This window comes from Hippocampus guttulatus, chromosome 7 (assembly GCF_054856545.1).
Source record: "Hippocampus guttulatus isolate MCC_2025c chromosome 7, RoL_Hgut_1.0, whole genome shotgun sequence".
NCBI classification, from domain to species: domain Eukaryota; kingdom Metazoa; phylum Chordata; class Actinopteri; order Syngnathiformes; family Syngnathidae; genus Hippocampus; species Hippocampus guttulatus.
The window spans coordinates 16,312,502-16,332,376 of NC_141267.1; the positions used below are offsets into that span (position 1 = coordinate 16,312,502).

Consider the following 19,875-nt stretch of genomic DNA (forward strand, 5'->3'; position numbering starts at 1 on the left):
TGTTGCGGAAGTAGTCACACAGTGTTTGAGTGCTGTATATTTATTTATTTATACAATTTAAATTACTTCAAGACAAGATTTATGACTTGAAGTGATAAATGTTGATAGTGAACGATTTATAAGTTGTGTTTAACGCATTCCAATTCAGGGGCAAAGAATGTCGTTCCAAAGATTACAGTAGTTATTAAATTGTAGTGTCACATTGCTTCCAGAAGAGGACGGTAAAAGTCAAGGCAAGAGTGGGACCTGAGCTCCCTGGAGTGGCACGTGAAAAAATAATTCACAGAATTAAGCACAAATTAAATTTACAACCTTCAAAACATGAAGTAGGCAATAATAATAATAATAATAAAAATAAATAATAATAATCTTTAACCCATCCATCCATCCATCCATCCATTTTCCACCGCTTATCCAGGGTCGGGTCGCGGGGGCATTAGCTTTAGGAGGGAAGCCCAGACTTCCCTCTCCCCAGCCACTTCTTCGAGCTCTTCCTGGCGGATCCCGAGGCGTTCCCATGCCAGCTGGGTGACATAGTCTCTCCAGCGTGTCCTGGGTCGTCCTCGGGGTCTCCTGCCAGTGGCACATGCCCGTAACACCTCACCAAGGAGGCGTCCAGGAGGCATCCTAATTAGATGCCCGAGCCACCTCATCTGGCTCCTCTCGACGTGGAGGAGAAGCGGCTCTACTCTGAGCCCCTCCCGGATGACCGAGTTTCTCACCTTATCTCTAAGGGAGAGCCCGGACACCCTGCGGAGAAAACTCATTTCAGCCGCTTGTAAAATAATCTTTAACCCGGTTTAGTAATTTAAAAAATGTTCAGTACAGTACATGTTTAAAGAGCATTAATTACATTTAATCTTTAAAAACGCTTTGTTTAAAAAATATATATCTATCAGTAAGTTTGTTTACATTTGTACATTTGTTTTGTATACTCAAAAACCTATATTTTACATTTTCAAACTGCAAAATGTGGTTTACAATAATACATTTTAAGGAATAAAACCAGGTTTCTGGAGCTGAATACATTTCAATGCATTCATAAATGTGATCCTTGTGAGATCTATTTTTTTAAAGGTTGTACTTGGTGTAAAAAGTTTGACATTTTTTGTAGGTTAATTTTTTTTTAAATTATCCATCTATTTTGTAGCATTGTAAAACAAAAGAAGTGTTAGAAAATTCCCTTTTCCCTCACTGTGGGAGCTGTGTGACATTTTGTCAAGTTGAGTTTTAAATCTCAATGTTTTTAAGACAATCGTGGGTGAAAAAAAGATTAGACACATTTGAGTAAACCTGTTTTATTAAATAAATATATATATTGTAATGCTTTGGTGCAGAAGCAACTGGTCAGCTACAATGTGCTTACGTGCAAATGAATTTCCATCTCTTAAACTGCTTAGTTCTTTGTTTTATTTATTGCAACAGTCACGGCTCTAACAGCCTTGGGAAAGCATTTGGGGAAATGATACAAGATGTTGTTTTTGTGTAGATGAGCAGAAGACACTCTTGAGTTTCAGCAATCTGCAGTTTTTATTTGTTGAACAAAGATTGCAATTTCATATAGTCCTTCCTTTAATGAGTAGAAAACCACTTTTGTTGTCATTTTGTTTTTGAAAAGAATTAGTCAAAAGGCACAAATTTTACAATATATACATTTGGATCTAAATTATAAATATATAGAAAAACAAAAGCAAAAAACCCAGAATAAAAGTGCTGAACACAGTTTCTATTTTTTTCTCTTGTTTTTTTTTGTACAGAAAAAATAGACTTTGTTTAAAAATACATACAATCAGTAGCATGTTTTTGTGTTTTTTGTTGTTGTTGTTAGCAATAAATTATTTGAGTGATTTATATAATATGCAAACAGTGGAGAAACATGGAAGGATGGTTACAGTATACAAATCCATCAAACAAAAGACCAGAAGAAACACAACACGAAAAAGCTGGAAGAAGGGGGAGAGTCACGTGATGATGCCATTCTTAGTGCAACGTGACAACCAACGGATAAAACCATACAAAAAGCAGGGGGCCCAAAACAGGTCCAGATGCAGTGTTTTTTTCTTCCCGGGTCCAGTAAAACGTTGCAAGCGACTTTTGTTTAACGTAGCCAATTCATGTGCTCTGTATCCTTTTATCATTGGATTACGTCCGCATTGTGGGTTTACGTGACATATTTTAGCGGAGTAGTAAGGGGAAGCCCTTTTGAAAAAGCTTCTTACGGAATGTACCTGCTTTGGAATATTTGGAAAAAGTAATTCAAATGTTATTTAACACTCCTGTTATGCATTGGCGCAAATTTGGGCAATTTAAAAAAAAAACCTTCGATAAAATATATTTTTTAAATGATACTTTTTAAAATAGAACCTGTTCAGTTGGCTTTTTTGTATTTCATTAATTTATAGATTTATTATGTTTTTTTTAAATGGCAATACACCACCTGGTGCGGAAATCTCACTCACATGCATTCGATTTCATGTCAAAAGAGAACAGGCAAACTCCAGGAGATTCGAACCCAGAACCTCTCCACTTTGAGTTTGGAGTGCCAACCACTAGTCCAAAAAAATTCAGAGTGGATCATCATTTCAGGTCGATTTTTTTACGTAACAGGAGAGTTTAAAACAAAAAACAAACAAAAAAAAAAGTGTCAAATAAATGCTGCATGACTCCGACCCATAACTGGTTTCAATGTTCGAATTTTGAAAAAAAACAAAACATGTTTACAAACCTCTGACAATTATGCCGCGCTGCCCTAAATAGGCATTAACATTATCCAATCCCAAAACAACAGCCTAACACAGAGGGTGGGAAATCTACAGCCCGCATTCATTGCCTCATGTTTTCAGAAATGTACTACATACTTAAAAAAGAAAAGAAATAAGACAGCAGTAAGGTTCCCCAGCCCTGAAACATAAAACCTCCCATAAGAGCAAATGGTACATGTAAAGTACAAACACGCTGGTTTAAGCACTGCTAATAAGGGGGAATAATATTTCTCATGTCACCCTCACCCGTCCACATTTCTTTATTTCTTCCTGAGATTGTTAAATGGTAAATTTAGGGCAACAAAAACACTTTGGTATCTCACTGAGGGGGTGGGGGGTGGGGGCAACCAACTCCATGAAGGACAATGAGCAGAAATCAATCCAGACACAAGACAGTGCAAACATATTTGGTGACAGATTTGAATAGGACTTGTCTTCCCTGACCAAACGTTTTGACTCGTCTTAAAGAACAAGCAGAAGAACAGAGTTAAATATCCCTTAAATATAATATTTAAAAAAACATCTTTATCACTATTATGACATAAAGGTGGTATGCAATCAAACGACGGCGAGGAAATTCGCACGCCTGGTGAGAGTAAACAATGCTTGACCCGCCGCGTTCGCGACCGACTTTTCTTTCCGGTTTTTATTGCTTCGACCGCGCGATGTGCACCAGCAGACATCGACGGCAAAGCCAAGCGCGACACCATTCAAACACACGCCCATTTACAAAGAAACAATGCAGGGGGGGGGAGCGATGGACGCACATTTTCTGTAGATTTGGATAACGGTCTATGGCTTTTATATGGATTTGAAACACATCCGTGTGTCTTAAGAAACACTGACGTTACACAATCTGACAAAACAGAATTAGCCACGGGCTTAATGGAGGGGCCGGTCGCCGAGTGGCGCTATCCTGCATGTTTTAGATGTTTCCCAACTCCAACACACCCGATCCAAAAGATCGCGATCGTCAGGCTTTCTGTTGAGCTCGCCGATGAGATGATCATTTTAATCAGGTGTATTGGGAGGAGGGAAAAATCTAAAATGTGTTCGACAGCTGCCCTCAAGGACCAGCGTTTGACACCTGTGGTATAAGTTTTCACGTAAAACCCCCCCAAAAAAAACAAACAAAAAAACAACAACGTAATGTTAGTTTGAGCTCAGAAAACTATGACCAGTTATTTAAAATAAAAATCAGATAAACATGACTATTTCATCCTTTGAAATCAAAACAATCGCCTCAATCTTTTGGATTTTATGGCCGTTAAGTGTTTTCCTCTTCACAAAAAGCTTCACGTCACTTGATGGCAGAAAACTGCGCTCAATCTTTGCCCAAAAAATATCAAAATGATCACATCAACATTGAGCATTTTACGGACATTTTAACGTCTTCCTTTTCATCGGTTTCAGAGGACATCTTGACACCTTTTGAGGAAAACACAAAATCCAGAATATTGTGGCAATTGGATTGACATTTTCAGTGGTTGGAGTGGAGATGTGCATGTCAAATTTGGTGACGATTCCGAGGGGTTTTCTGACATGAACCCTTTTTCCTGCACCCTGTAACCTGATAACATGATAAGCTGTCCACTGTAGTGACCGCTGTCCCTGAATGGGTGAAACAAAGACAAGCTTTTTTTTTGGTCCGCCTTTCTACGTTTGTCGGAGTTTAACACACTTCTTTCACCCTATTGCGTCGAAAGCAATTGTCGCTATCCAGACAAGTATGTACGGGGGGTTTGAAGTTGAGGAGCCTTTGGAGTTTTGGAACCGGAACAGAGTTCGTGAAATGGGAGTGCAGTTAAAACCAATAACGCCCGTTTATTTGCGTTGAAAGCGATTGTTCAAACATGCTCGTTCGGTCTTTTCATAGAGCTCTGATGTGGTAATTTGGCGGGATCGCCAAGGGTGCTGTTAGTGAAACTCCAACATCTGGGAGAATTGCTTTTCCATTTTTCATGTTGTCGCTTTGCTTAAATGGCACACAGGCGGCACAGGGAAGGTCGCCGAGCAATTCTCTGACTTGGGAGATCAGAGCCGTGACAGAGGTGGGATGCTGCCTGTTTGGAAGGGGATTTCATGACTCTGGGGATGAAGTGTGAAATAATGCCTGTGTGGATATATTGCTTAAATTTGGGGGTTTCTGGCACAATCCTGATGCTGCAATTCTACTGCTGATTTTGTGGGATTTCTGTGTAAAAGTGACCAACGCGTTATCCGCAACTGTTGCTGTAATAGATAGAGGGGAAGTTAAAAAAATAAATAAATTGTGACAATTCTGTTCTATGTGCGCCCTCCACTTTATCGTCCCGGCTTTCTGACAAATATTACATTTGATGAATATGAATGAACAGTAAAATACAGTCGGCCATTTTGCCACTTGCTGTAAAGTAAAAATGACATGACGGTCGCTAACGGTTCAGGTAACGACCAATCATGGCTCACCGATTTTCTTGCTTTTGGTCATGTGACAATTGCAAGCTGAGCCCTTGGGCACCGTGGTGTCATTTTTAGATGACATTAAAAAAATAAAAATAAAAATAGTGGCAGTGGAAGGCAAACTGGTCGCTTGCTGAAAAACATGGATTTTTCTATTTGTCATATTCCACAAATGCAATATTAATCAAAATACGGTGTTCTGACTCATCGGGTCACATTTACACATACTGAAAAAAAAAGACATTAACTGCTGTTGACGTGAGCCCTTTCCCACCTTTCTTGAGTCAAATGGGAAGAAGACTTTTCAGATACTATCAAAGCAGTAGCAGAGATGGTGGACAAGCGCGTGAAGTTAAGCTTATGTGGAAGGGTTATCCAGAACCTCTGGGTCTTGTGTGACGGCTTTAATGCGGTTTGCATGAAGTTGACAACACGGCGACTTTGCTACTTTTATACCAACTGCAACAAACTGAATTCTTCTTCCCCTTTCATCGTGACAAAGAGAGGACCTCTGTGTTAAATCTGACTAGGATGCGGATATCGCTCACTTTAGTGAGGTTCTGTGTAAAAGGCAGAGGCAGTAAAATGTCTGGACCTATGGCTCTGATGCGTATGTGAGATGTAAAGGGGGATTTTTTCTTTATCAACAAAAAAAATAAAATAAAATCATGTTTCAGAAATGTGAAAATACATTGGAGAGCGACAATGTGTTATTTGAACAACAGGGGGCGCTCTTCAAAACGTTTCCCCCCCCCCCACCTGGTTAACAAGGAAATACATACGTACAGTCAAACCTAGGTTTTTGAATCTCTCTGTTCTCGACCAAATCGGTTTTCAACCAGAAAATTCTAGATTTTTACGCCTCGAATTACGTTGGAAAACCGTTTTTCGACCACACTTAGCAAACCCGAATACGCCACTTGACTCCTTGCGGCTTCCTTCCACGACACTTCCTCGTGTAGCGTTCATTGTGAGCAGACGTGTTTGTTGTGATTTACGCAAATCTGACTGATTTTATGCCATTTTTGCATAGAGTATTAGCCGCTAATCATGGGCGAATAAAATAGTTTCGGATTTCGAACAAATCACTTTTCGAACAGCTTTCTGCAACGCATGATGGTCGAAAACCAAGGTATGACTGTATTACTCAAATGGTGTTTCTTTTGAGACATTTCTGTCTACTTAATGATCCAAACCAACTGACACTGGCGTACAACAAGACCAAAAGCATTTGAGACTGTCCTGAGAAAGTTAAAGTCAAACCAGGAGTCAAATCTCTCTGTATCGTCAGTTTCAAAATGAATCCCTTCACCCTCCCCAAGAGTGATATTTTTGGATACCCTCTGCTCATAATGCTGGTCGGTGTTGTTGCAAGTCACACATAAACACACTCACACACGGTTGAGGCTTCACTGAGGCCTCTCCTTGGAACCCGCCACCAGCATAGTGTAACACGAAGGGACGAAAAAGGTTAAATACAAATATACCATATTTAAATTAAAATACAAATCTATACATTAGGCTACATGATTTTTTTTGTTTTTTGTTTTTAAAGACTGCATTTATAGATTTTTAGAAAGGCACTGTTTGCAGACTGCTGCTTTCCCTTCTCTCCTCCTCTTCCTCCATCACAAGGGAGAGAGAGAGAGGGTGTTGTGTCGTTGGGGGCGACGAAACGGACAAACAGGAGGCATTTCACGGTTTTGTCAGCTTTGATTTCTTCCTCTTGTATATTCCAGTTTGTTGCCACTTAGTGCCTCGCTCGAATAAAGCAATTATAATAATAACAATAATAAAAAAACCTAAAAAAAAGATTCCAGCGTCGAATCAGTTAAAGGACTTTTTTGTTGTTGTTTGTTTCGTTTCGACAGCTCCAGAATAGTTCCGTAAAGTCAAGTTTGCGTTACAGCTGCCGTGGAGGACACACGATGGGGGTGCGTGAAACTGATACTGGGAGCAGGCGATGGCTACGGGTGGTTGGAGAGAAGACTGTGAGCAGGACAGGCAGTGACGTTGACTAGAAGGTCCCCGGACAAAAGCGGAGGATGTGTGCTAGTATTTGCTTACACACACACACAAAAAAAACCTGTGAGGACGTTAAAAGTGTCAGTCTTGCTGGCGGTAGTGAATGACGGACTTGCGGTCAAGCCCCGCTTCCTTGAACATGCTGTTCAGAGCCTCGCGCGCGTCCAGAGCGTCTGAGCTGCAGTGGCCGTTGGGCAGGGGGAGTAAGTCCGACTGGGGCAGATAGTTGGGGAAGCGAGGGGGGGCGAACTGAGAGGAAGAGGACGAGGACGGCGGGTTGGAGAAGAGCGAGCTTTGGATGAGGGAGGAGGTGGACGAGGAGCTGGACGAGGCAGAGGACGAAGGGCTGGCTTTATGCACGGGCATCTGCGGCGAAAGGGGCAGGTCGAATAGATCCAGCAAGTCCTGGTGGTTGTTTCTCAGGCGGTTGTGGTTCAGAGACGGAGGAGGGGGCGGCGGCGGTAGCTGAGTGGCCACCTGAGAGATGAGCGACTCCAAGTTAAAGTCGTCAGCGAACGCTCCGGTCGGTCTCGCTAGACCGTCTAGGGCCAACCCGGCCTCGGTGCTGTCCGGAGAGGGCGACGGCGAGCTGACGGTCAGATCCAAGATCTCGTCTTGGGCCTTCTGGGAAGACATGCGAGCCGACTGGTGGATGGGGAGGGGCTGCGGGAAGTGGGGTAAGAAGGACTGTGGGTAAAACTGGGAGAAGTTTGAACCGTGGATGACCGCGTTACGCACGGCCGCCTGCTTGGAGGCGGCTGACTTCCCGGGCCAGCCGGTAGGAGTCACTTGGGGAGTGGTCCTCGGTAAAGACAGTAGACCGTGACCCTGTGGGTGCTGCTGCTGCTGTTGTTGCTGCTGCTGCTGCTGCAAGACGGCCTGCATCCTCTGCAGCTGAGACAGGCTCGCCACTTGCGTCTTTTGCAGCGGGTTCAGTTTCTGCTTCAGGAGCTGACTGTGGACCAGCGAATGGGCCAGAGACTGGTTGGGCATGGCTTTCTGGCTGAACAGATTTGCCAGCAGGTGCTTGTTGTCCTGCTCCATTTTGCGCATGCGCTCCTCAGCCAGACGCTGCTCCATGGCTTGCTTCTCGCGCTCCTTGCGCCTCCGCTTCACCTCCTCGTCCATGAGCAAGAGCTCCTCACGTACCCGGGCCACACAGTTCTCTGGGATCTTGATGCCTAGGACAGGGAGGATTTGGTTAGTGCAAGCCGGCAGAATTTAAAACAAACAAACAAAAAAAAGCTGCACAAAACTAGAAAGTTGCTCCTCAAATTAAGTCATGGATTTAAAAAAACTGCTCTGCAAAGGAAAAAAACAACAACCTTGGATTAATTTAGCTTACAAATTTTAGAGACATTCAAGAAGAAAACCGAAAATAGCTTGATAGCAAATCTAGGAACCCTCTCGGGCACTGTCTGACATATGTTATAAAACTTCTTGATTCTGCATCAGCCCCATGAAATTGTGCTGCCTCAAGATTGAAAATGTATGTGTTTCAGACAAAAATAAATACAAAGAGTTAGGCCAGAAACATTTGAGGATACGTTGGTAGTCTCCTGGTAGAGATGCCCTTCTACATGTACTGCCTCTGATATGTCTTGGTACCTTAACAAATATCGGTAATTTGCAGCGTGCTGCGCTAGTCATCTAGAGTATACCACATACAATTTTTTCCTTGTCATGTGTGAGGTCTCTCACATTTAAAACATCAGTTAAGATGTTAACCGATGGTCAAAATCGTGTTCTCATTCTCATTTCAGCCTGGGGGAAAAAAAAAAATCCCCTAAAGATTTTCTTGATAAATTCTCATGATCAGAATGCAAATTGAAAGTGTAACTATGACTCACCAACTTGCTTGTTGTGCTGCTTGGTTTTGAGGCGAACAATCTGCAGGATGCTGGAACTGGTGATGTCAGACACCACGTCGGACACGCGCTTCCAAACGCGCAGCAGAGCGCCGCACAGCATGTGGTACTGGCGGAGGCGCATGCCCTGGAAGCACTCCTGGCCTTCTTCCACCTTCTTGCATTTGCCGTTACTGCGGAGAGGACACGGAGACCGTTACGTACACGCAACCCTACCTCACTCTTGACTTTTTTTAAACCTCAAATGGACTAACACCATCTTACACTTGCATGAGTTGCTTGGATTACGTTTGAGTTTGTATGATTCTTCACCATGTGGGAGTACATCAAAGTATTGGGGCTCATTTTGTAATGACTAAATGTTTCGTGTGTGTCTTTAAATCCTTAGGGAAGACACCTCCCAGGACAAACTCCACCATGGGATCCCATTAAGTGTCAGTCTACATCCAGAGTAATCCCAAAGATGCGTGTCTGTGTTCCTAGTTACCCGTTGGCATGGCAACACTTCTTCAAAGAGAAGCTGAACTGGCTCTCCCAGTAGTCCTTGACCTCCTCTGGAGTCGCCTGGAGAAGGGAAGATGTCCGTATTGCCATGACAAAATTTACACACACCCACACACAAAACAAAAACAGCAAAAAACAAAAAACAAACAAACAATCAAGAGTTGATTTTAATCAAATTTCTTTGCTTTGCAATGTGCTTCCATGACCACTAGTAGGCAGCAGGTTTAATACAAATCGATTTTGCCTTACACAGTGTAGAAAGTAGAGATGCAGACTAAGATTTGAGTATTCTCTGATACAAAGTACTGATACGTGATAATGTCATTAAGGCCCACAATTGTGATTTTTGCTTTTGGTTTTTCATGTGGCTGCCGCGCAAACGCAAAATATTGAAGAAATTCCGAGCTCAATTACAATACCACAACCAAGGATGTATTCACGATAATTTGATATTTTGTGCCCGGGGTGTGCGTCTCCATTGGTGCCTCCAGTGTTTTGTGACGTCTCTGTCAATCTGGGTAGGGACTATCGTCTTTTTGACAGTCAGTTGAGTGTATATATAATAACACATATAATATCAAACACACCTTCCGATAGCGTTGCTGCAGCTTTTCAAGGCTTTCGGGGTTAGTCTGCTTGCCGATGTTGGGCTTGTAGACAATGAAATTCTTGCCTCTGCCTTGCTCAGCGAGCAGCACGCATGGCTGGCTACCTCGTAGCTGCAAAGCAACAGAAGTGGTCAATTTTATAAGTCGGGAGCTTTTCGGGTGAAGTCCTGTTTCGGCTCTTGATGTATAGGCTCACTTTCTGGGACAAGTAGAAGCCCTCGTCAGCACCAGTGAGACTGAGAAACCTGTTGTTTGCTTCATCCCAAGGCATACCTCTGTCCACACTGATCTGCAGGGACAAAAAAAGAAAGACGGTTCAGGTTCCAATGTACAGTAGGTTTGCGGAAGTCATTTTGTTTTATATTTCAACTTCAACTGGGAAATTCAATAAAAAGCTCCAGACAAGCACTGTGTTCAATTTCCACTGCTGCTTGTTGTGGAGTTAACTACCGCCGTTTGGCACTGATAACTTGAATTCTTGCTTGAGACCGCAGACAAAATAATTGTACGAGTGATGGCTTCCATGTCGAAAAACTCAAAATGTCAAGTCACTCGTACACTGGATCCATATCCAACCTCCAAAAAAAACACAAACTCTGCTCAAATGGGAACTCGGCATTAAGACATATCGTCAATTCACACCCGTTGAGGTTCTGTGGTTCCTACCTTGTAGAGAACCACCTGGCCATCCTGAGGGTTGCCCACTGTCATGAAGATTTCCTGCTTTTCCTCGTAAATCTCATCATTACCTGGAGCCAGATCTGTTGGCCAGCATGAAAGAAAGGAAAGCAAAATAAGAGAAAAGGACTTTTTTTCCCCTCCAAATGACGCATTTCTGCAGTGAACTTAAATTGCGCACCTAAGATGCCCATGTCATATTTGCCCTCTTTCTTGTCCTTCTCAATTAGGTAGTCAAAATTGTCTGTGAAGTACTGGAAGAGATGGTTCTGCTTGTGGACCTCGAGACCCAGGATGCGATTTAGGAATTTGGTAATGCTGCAATCTGGAATTTAAAAAATAGACATTTTAAAAAAAAAAAGATGAATGACAAACTGGAATGTGCCTCCTTGAGCATTTGTACTACTGACCTTTCTCTGTACTGATGCCAAAGCGTGACTCCCGACAGAAGATGCCTACATCCATCATTCCATGCTTCATATCTAGTTCAAGGGAAAACGACGGACGGTTAAAACATGTTGAGCTTTGTGCTTTCTTGAATGTTAACAAACACGGACCTCTGAAGAACATGGCGTCGCCTCCAGGGTAACTTTTGGGCGCAGGCACCTTGTTCTCTATGTGGCCCAGGATTGCTTTGGTGATTTTATCCAGAGCCTTGGTACCATACTACAAAGAATGAGAGCATATTGATTGATCCACCTCGTGTTACAATACAATGAATGGAAAGTACGCGGCAACAGACAATACAGGATGAATGCACGGGAGACATACTTAGTAAACAGATAATTCAGGTCTAGAGTACAGGGGAAATTCCAAAGTGAAACAACCTAAAAAGTGGCTCAAGCCAAAAATTGCAGACAAAGTCAAACAAACCTCGGGAGTTCAAACTTGCAATCTTGCAACATTTAGTGACTGACAAGCATGCTTTGCTGTGTTATTTTGTAGTACCACCGCAGAAGTGTACCAGTGATTGCAAAGAAAAAAACGAAACAAAACAAAACATAAAACCGTGAATTAAATTGAGTGTGACATGAGAAAGGCTCTGGTTTCTCAATTACGAGCAAGGCATTTAATTCAATATCGTTTACCTTACATCCATTCAACCAAACAGTATATTAATTTCCATTCCCATTCAAAGTTTCCTGGGGGCACTTTGGATTGACTTTATGGGCATTGTGTTTGGGGAGTCCTAAAATATAAATGACCAGAGAAGCGTGCTAATTAACTACTTCCTGTTTGTTGACTCTCCATTGTGTAAGTCAGGGGGGCTGCAAATGATGAGTGGTTTGACTTTGGTTTTATTAAAATATTCTTTAACAATTATTATTATTTTTAACAGAACGGTAAATTTACCACTTCACCCGATTAAGGCTTTGTGATCGCAACAGATTAAGACAAAATAAAAGGATTTAATTTCGATTACTTTGTATAAGGAAACGTGTTGGGCCATGTGAACAATTTGGAAGCCAACCTACCTCACTGAAGGGATTCTGTTCCACTTTGGAGGTACTACTGTATTGTGACCTGAACTAAGCGCTGAAAATCATGTTCCCGCTTGAGTATGAGATTATTACTCCCAGGCATCCTTAACCTACCTTGTTCTCAAAGTTGTACTTGCTCAGGTCTCTGGTTTCAGTCGCTCTTCTGTCTCCATGTGTTAACGCACCCTGCAGAGAGAACGAGTGTCAAATATATCTATCTATTTTTTTCTCTAGCACACCATCCAACAAATTACAGGAAGACCATCATCATAATTTGGGAGTAGAAGAACACCACAGAATGAACTTTCGTTATACAGTGTTACCGAAAACAGATTTATACTTTGTCACATTATCTTGTGGTTTACGTCTTGAGACATTTATGAGTATTATGATAGTGACTTAACATGGTTATGTTTAGCCACTATGCAACCACAGAACGTTTTTCTTTTTCTTTTAAAAATAGTGTTCATGTACGTGTGATGGCGGCACGGGCACCCGCAGCGGCTCCTCTCTCTCCTGTGGTTGAGAGGAAAGTAATTTCATCTGTGCTGTATGCTTCACATGTAGCACATTTGACAATAAAGTTGATTTGGACTTGAACTTCAGTCCCAGTCAGCAATGTGAGCGAGAGGTCGCTAATGTCCTTTTTCCATCCCACTTTCATATCCACTGTGCAGAAGGTAAAGGTTGTGATAGACAATCGACAAAGCCAGCTTGCCAGTGGATGTCTTCACTGCTGATATGGAGTCGGCAAAGGTGTTCAGCTGCAGACTTAAAAGCATGTGTGTATGTGTGAGTAAACATTTCATAAGATGAGCACGGGGAACGTGGGATATGACCCGCGGATTTACCGAACATGCTTGGCAAACACAGCTGTGGCTTCCTGGAATGGACGTCCCCGCGAGCCCACGCGCTTGTGTGTCTTTTTCTGTCGTGCTGTGTCACTCTGCAAATTGAGCTTGTTGCTGAAGTGCCTCATGGAAAGTGACCATCGGCTTGTAAATTATCCAGTAAAGGGAAATGAGACAAATCCTTGAGAGTCAAAGTCCGGATTTAGAGTGCCAGGTCTAAGTGCCCAATTGCAATTTAGTGTCATTACTTTCCGTGTAACTGATTTGGTCTAATTACCCATATGCTCCAGTGACCCACACTTGCTGCCACTGCCAAGTTACTCATCACCTGAAATATCCATGGAGTTGTTGACATACAATTTCATCTAGGAGTGGAACGGTTCACAAAATCCCCGGTTCGGTTCTGGGTCTTGTGGTCACAGATTTTCGGCTTGGTATTTGTAGATTTATTAAAAACAACAAAACAAAATAATTTTCTTGGGAGGTAAATGTGAAAGTATATGACAGCATTATTTTTAATTACTGTTATTATCGAAATTATGATGATGATAATTTCTTTTTATATGTCAGTGGCATATAGTGGTAGGTATGTATAATAAATAACTTCTTTTCACATGGATGGCAAATCACTTTTTTAAATTACCAGTAAAATTTATATTTTAAAAAGGTAGTTAGCAGAGTAATTTCTCTGTTTGGTTTGGTATGTTTGCTCTGGTCCCCATATTCAGGTACAAACTTAAAAAAAAAAACGATAAAATATAATTTATTGCCAATCATTTTGTGGACTATTAAACCCACTAGTTTGAGAACTGCTAATCTAATGTGTCTGTTTGCATGTCACATTGGCACGTCGGATTAAAATCTGGCCTTTATCCACATCTGTAAGAGGCCTGATTTTATCAGTTATCCAATTCCATGACGCATATCCAAATTTTTCCACATTCCGGAATTGTGGCTTGTTGTGTAAATTTAGCCCCAAGCAAGGAACAGGAAGCACAGGCGACAAGGCCAAAGACGCAAACTGCAATCGCAAACCCCTCTTACGCAATGAGACCACATTGAAGAAACATAGGATTTTCCTATGACACAGCTGAATGCGCAACACATGCATGCACACGCACACACACAACCGGAATATTTACCAGGCTCTCAAGTCTCTTTGCCACGATGGAGGCGAAACGTCTCTCACCGGCAAGCTCCGAGATGAGAAAGATGTACTCTGGAGCTGTTACTTGATTGGACCGATGGGTACGGCCTGAAAAACAAAATTCAAACATGAGCAACTATTTCGACGTGACTAACAGTTGGAACGATACAATCCAATGAAGCTAAAAATATCTTAAACACCAGCAGCCTTGAAATCAAGCTCACATGCATGTTTTCGAAGCCTGGAAGCAAACCACGATACCACTGTGCTTCCTTTTAGATCGGCCATTCTATTCTTGTATTTATTATTATTAGTATTTTTTTTTTTTAAGATTATGTAACTTCTGATCATTTTGGGGATTTTAATAGCAGTTCTTCTGAGATTTGATTTTGTTTTTAGAACTACATGGTCATATGGACCCAAAAGCCATTTGGCCCACATCCCTTTTTTTAAACCAAGACCATCTGCTTTATTGAAGTTTTCTGGAGCCAGGTTTTCAGTAAATGGCTCGTCATACATGCAGACGACCCCCCCCCCCCACACACACACACACACGCTCACAGACAGACATGCAGCACTAATGGAAATAATGAATTGATTCATTAGCACAACAACGGCTGCGAACAATAGATCCCTTAGAGATTTACAATTCACAATTATTTAAAATGGGCAGAGAGGGCAGATATTCTTTCTGACTAATTGAAAACTTAATGTCCCAAACGAACAGTCGAATGAAAAATGAACATTCCACTGTGTGAGATAAATCAAAAGCATTTATCTTGCATTGTTTTAGTCAACAGGGGGGCCCGGGGGAAAAAATGGTTAGCACACCCGTCTCACAGTGCAGAGGTCGTGAGTTTGAATTTAGGCAGTGGCCTGCCTGTGTGGGGTCTTTATGTTCTTCCCATGCCTGCGTGGGTTTTCTCTGGGTACTCCTGTTTCCTCCCACATTCCAGTAACATGCGTGGTAGGTTAACCGAACACTCTTTATTGTCTCTAAGTGTGATTGTGAGTGTGAACGGTTGTTGTTTGTCTTTGCACGCCCTGTGATTGGCTGGTGACCAGTTCAGGGTGTACCCCGCCTACTGCCAGACATCAGCTGGGATAGGCTCTGGCACGCCTGCGAACCTCATGAGGATAATCAGTTTAGAAAATGGATGGATGAATGTTTTAGCCACCTCTTAGGCCCCCGCCCACCCCAGAAAACACAGCCACCTCCTGCAGAGCCAAATTGTACCCACAATTGAACTAAACTTGGACTCACCAAACTGCTGAATGGCCCTGTCTGCGCTCCAAGGTAGCTCCAATGTCATGTGGACACGCCGCCGTTGGTTTTTTACCCTCTTGTCCGCCTGCAGGGAAATTCCAGAGCTGGCCGCCTCGGAGATGATGGCCACCAGCTAGGGTGAGAAAAAGACTTGAATTACATTGTGTGAAGTACATCTTAGAGACCCGACTAGGAAATGAAATGGAATGACACTTAACAGTTTTAGGGAGATTAACGCCACGGTAACTTCATGGGAATGTCACACAACAATGGAGGCGCATATCGTAAATAGGAAGATTACATCAACTAGAAATGGTGGCAATGCATGGCAACAACGTATAGCACCAGACTTGCTTGTATTATTTCTGACGCTGTAAATGAACATCCTATTTCCTCAAATAGAAGCAATCAGTTAGTTGCTGGGCGTACCATCCAATTAAATACAAACAGCTCCCTGAAATACAGCTTCCCTTTTTTCATCAGGAAAAAAAGTATCATTGTAAAGACACTTTTGTTCACATATCGAGATACGAATCAATTTGAACCCTGTTGCTAACTAAAACAGCAGCACCGACACAGGCAAATGAACACACTCCAACGATTTCATATTTCCTGTGCAGTACTCCAGATGATCATTAGTTCCATGTTAATGGCAACTTTAATGAAGATGAGTGCAGTCGACTGACATATTTGGTCCACGGTATCTTTCTACCTCCACTCTTGCCCTTTCAACACACCTCCTACAGATCTAGGGTTATACATTTCCCTCTGGCCTCTGGATGTGGCACTATGGCGTTTTCCAGAAAAGTAATTTTGACAAATTTGAACAATAAAAGCACATATGAAACTGACCTTTTCTCCACTCATGAAGCGGTCTTTCTCCTTGATGTTGATGTGGTCGATGGTGAGGCCCTGCTCAGCGCGGGACTCGTAACGGACACTACCGTCAGGACGTCGCACCACACGACCCTTACGACCGGTCATCTGTTTGACAATGATTTAAAAAAAAATTTAGCGTGATTTTTTTTGGACTCTAAACCTGTTGCATGTTTTAGGCTCGCACCTCTGAGACTTTATCGGGCCCTCCGAACTTATCAATGAGTTCGTCCAGGGTGTTGAGAGGTAGTTCTTTTCCCAGTTGTGATATCTTGTTGAGGAGATCCTGCTTCATCTCCTCTATCCTGACTGGAAATCCCCAGGGGACAAAGTGATGCATAGTGCTGGGTGTGATTTCACCATGACAACAAGAACAAAAACACCCACCAGTGTGGCAGCTCGTGTGGTTGACAAATATGACATCGTCGTTATCCAGCAGCGAGTCTGGAGACGAATTGGAATCGGTGTCCATGCCGTCAGAGTCAGTGCTGCTGTCGTCACTGTTGATGCTGATGATGCCGACGCTGTCCACTGTGTGCTTGGGTACCTTTGGATGGCGTCCTCGAGGCTTACCTGAAGATGACATGAGTGGGCTATTAAAGCAGCAGGACACTTTTAGGTAAAATGATGCCCAGAGTCTGAACGGATACAGCGGAATCTTCAAAGTTGAACACAATTCCCTCAGCATCAATATTTTCCAAAGGAAATCTTGTAAAGTACATTCATTTGTTACAAACTCAAATGGGCGCCTTTGAGAATGCTTCAATCAACGCTTCAATGTTTAAATTCACATTCCCTCAGCACCGTAAAACATATTTACACCGACCAAAACACTTATTAAACACATTGGGAATATATTTTAACACACGCAAAAAATACAGAAACAAACAAACGCAAGCATTAAATGTATAGAAAAAACATCATACAATAATGGAATACAAATTTGGAATAAACATTTGCTTCAGTTTCTTTCTTACTTAAATGGAACATTTATCCACATCGTAAATGTATTTTAACATAGATGATGGGCTGCACTCCTTTCGTAGACTTCTGAGTTAAATGTCATCAGGACTTTTGACCAGATTGTCCACTTTGGCATCTATCTGCCTTTACAGGTTCCCCTATGACATATTTACATCGTTTAAATCCTTCTTCCACAACATCATAATGGGAACAAATGTGGGCTTACGTTTTCTCTTATTCCCGGGTGCCTTCTCTCTCCGCTGCTTCTCAGAAGGGAAATGTTTGGTAACAAGAGACTGGAATACTCCCCTGAAGGAAGAGAGTGAAGCTATTAGGGGGCCACAGAAAGCAACTCGAGATTCATTCCTCGTTTGTCAGGTGCTGGCATGTAGATGAACATGCTATGTGTACTTTGATATCTGAAATGTGGACAGATTCTGCCCAAGGGCGTGAGCGTGGTTGACGGCCTAACACAGAGAAAAATACGTTTAAAAACCAAAGAATATGGGCTCACTCACTCTGCAGCAGAAACAAATCTGTCAAGATGACCGTCATTCTCGTCCAGAACCTCTCTGGTGCGCGACTCCCCAGTAGACTGCAGGCCAATGACGATGCACTGTGTCAAGAGAGTAACAAACATATATCAACCAATGACAAAAAATGTTAACCGTCCACTTTGTTTAGCGCTCGTCCTCATCAGAGTTGTGGGTGAGCTGAAGATTACACCGGTTAATTTTTTTCAGCGAGACTGGGTGTACGTTGGACTTGTCGCCAATGGGGTACATAGAAAAATATGCACTTGCGTTCCAGCCTTGAATGAACCAAACATGCATGTTTCTGCAATGTGTGAGGAAGCCAGAGTGAGAGAAAATGGAGCGAGCCCACCCCCGCACCAATATGTGCAATTTTTTTCTCCTGTCTGAATCTCTGGTTATTTCCACACAGTGTGCAAACTTGATGACTCGACGTTCCACTGCGATTTGTGCTGACCTTTCCTGCCTCCAGCTCTTTCTTGGCCAACTCCACCAGGCAGCGGACCTTGGCAGCTATACAGAGGTATTTGAAAAAGCGCTGGTGAGACGACCAGAACTGGCCCCACAGGGACTTCCTGCTGACCAGGCCCAGCTCGTCGGCGGCGCGCATAAAGACCTGCAGTGCCTCCGCCCACTAAAGGAAGAAATGCCGTGAAGTCAAAGCGATATTTCTTCGACGTGATGATTACATCGGGTTGTGACGCTTACCAGTTTGGCGGCTTTATTGTAGACCAGCTTGAAGTCGCTGTCCAGTCCGATCTCTTCAATGCGGAAAGACACCCCTGAGAAGCTCAGCTGCCTGGCTATGTACATCCCACTCACTTTCATATCCATAGCAACAATCTCCATGGCGCCCACGCCTCTGTGTATAAATAGCATCTATAAGTACATCTCCGCAAATCAGCATAATGTTAAATTTAAGTGTATTCCAGTAATACTATTCACAAGGAAAACTCATATAGACATTGTGAAATATTTTACGCGGTTATTTTATGATGAACAAAAAAACCAAATTCAACATAACATTGCATGAGAAACAATGAAGAAATGTAACTTTTTTCACAGCGTGTAATTTATTTTTATAATCCTGTGTATCAATTTTTTTTTAAATTAAACTATTTAAATAAACATCTCCCTGATATTCTACTTTATCGTGTTTTGCCTCCATTGCCATTGTGAACCCTGTTATTACTCAATACAAGAGCACCTACAGAGGCATGCCAACCAATCAAATGACATCGTCGTGTCTAACTGCACAGTTTACATGTGAATTTGTACAAATATAACCCATGTGCAGGGTGCAGTACACTAAACAAAAGAACAGCCCTGCCTTGGCCACGATATGAGGAAATAGACAGTTATCTTACAAGAACAGGAAACCCATGTAATTTATGAGTCATTTCAAGACATCAGACACCGCGAACCTCTTCTCGATGGTGTGCAGGAAGTCGTCGAAGGCCCTGAAAGGCGTGCCCTCACCCCAGATACCCAGGCGGCTCATGTAGATCATGTTCTTTGGCTCAGAGGCACCTGCGTGACCCAAAAAAATGAATAAATAAGATTGACTTGTATTTTGCTGAATCACTGGAACATCCAAAGTCAAAACGCCGGAGAAAGGGTCAAATTTTGGGCAGCAACGCGTCTCTAAAGTCCCAACATATTTTTTGCCTTTCATGAGGACACTATTGTAGACATTCATCAATTACATACACAAATACATGAGCTGTACATGCAGTACGAGCGTGATGTCCTCCTAGTTGACTGAAAACGTTTTCATTTCGAATATTAATATCTTGATACCGGTACCGTAACGTGGTCTAGCCCGGCCCGAATGCCAAGTCCACATTTGAACCACAAACCTCAGGACTGT

The 19,875-nt window shown here is 42.5% G+C and overlaps 1 protein-coding gene across 4 annotated transcripts in view; it reads right to left on the minus strand.

The window, feature by feature from the left end:
* Positions 1 to 1,506: 1,506 nt before the first annotated feature.
* Positions 1,507 to 19,875, minus strand: part of sbno2b (strawberry notch homolog 2b) — a 52,663-nt gene continuing 34,294 nt past the window's right edge. For 3 of the 4 annotated variants that reach the window (XM_086115233.1, XM_086115231.1, XM_086115234.1), the window contains 19 exons: positions 19,430 to 19,535; positions 18,714 to 18,867; positions 18,463 to 18,639; positions 17,991 to 18,088; positions 17,699 to 17,781; positions 16,697 to 17,082; positions 16,486 to 16,617; positions 15,631 to 15,766; positions 14,362 to 14,474; positions 12,483 to 12,554; positions 11,445 to 11,553; positions 11,298 to 11,369; positions 11,069 to 11,212; positions 10,876 to 10,970; positions 10,406 to 10,498; positions 10,189 to 10,320; positions 9,585 to 9,661; positions 9,080 to 9,270; positions 1,507 to 8,410 (listed from right to left, as the gene is read on the minus strand). In XM_086115233.1, coding sequence (XP_085971359.1) covers positions 7,311 to 8,410; positions 9,080 to 9,270; positions 9,585 to 9,661; positions 10,189 to 10,320; positions 10,406 to 10,498; positions 10,876 to 10,970; positions 11,069 to 11,212; positions 11,298 to 11,369; positions 11,445 to 11,553; positions 12,483 to 12,554; positions 14,362 to 14,474; positions 15,631 to 15,766; positions 16,486 to 16,617; positions 16,697 to 17,082; positions 17,699 to 17,781; positions 17,991 to 18,088; positions 18,463 to 18,639; positions 18,714 to 18,867; positions 19,430 to 19,535 — 3,470 coding nt within the window. In that variant the 3' untranslated portion in view covers positions 1,507 to 7,310. The remainder of the gene's footprint in view (positions 8,411 to 9,079; positions 9,271 to 9,584; positions 9,662 to 10,188; positions 10,321 to 10,405; positions 10,499 to 10,875; positions 10,971 to 11,068; positions 11,213 to 11,297; positions 11,370 to 11,444; positions 11,554 to 12,482; positions 12,555 to 14,361; positions 14,475 to 15,630; positions 15,767 to 16,485; positions 16,618 to 16,696; positions 17,083 to 17,698; positions 17,782 to 17,990; positions 18,089 to 18,462; positions 18,640 to 18,713; positions 18,868 to 19,429; positions 19,536 to 19,875) is intronic. The other variant, XM_086115232.1, reaches the window with a different exon arrangement.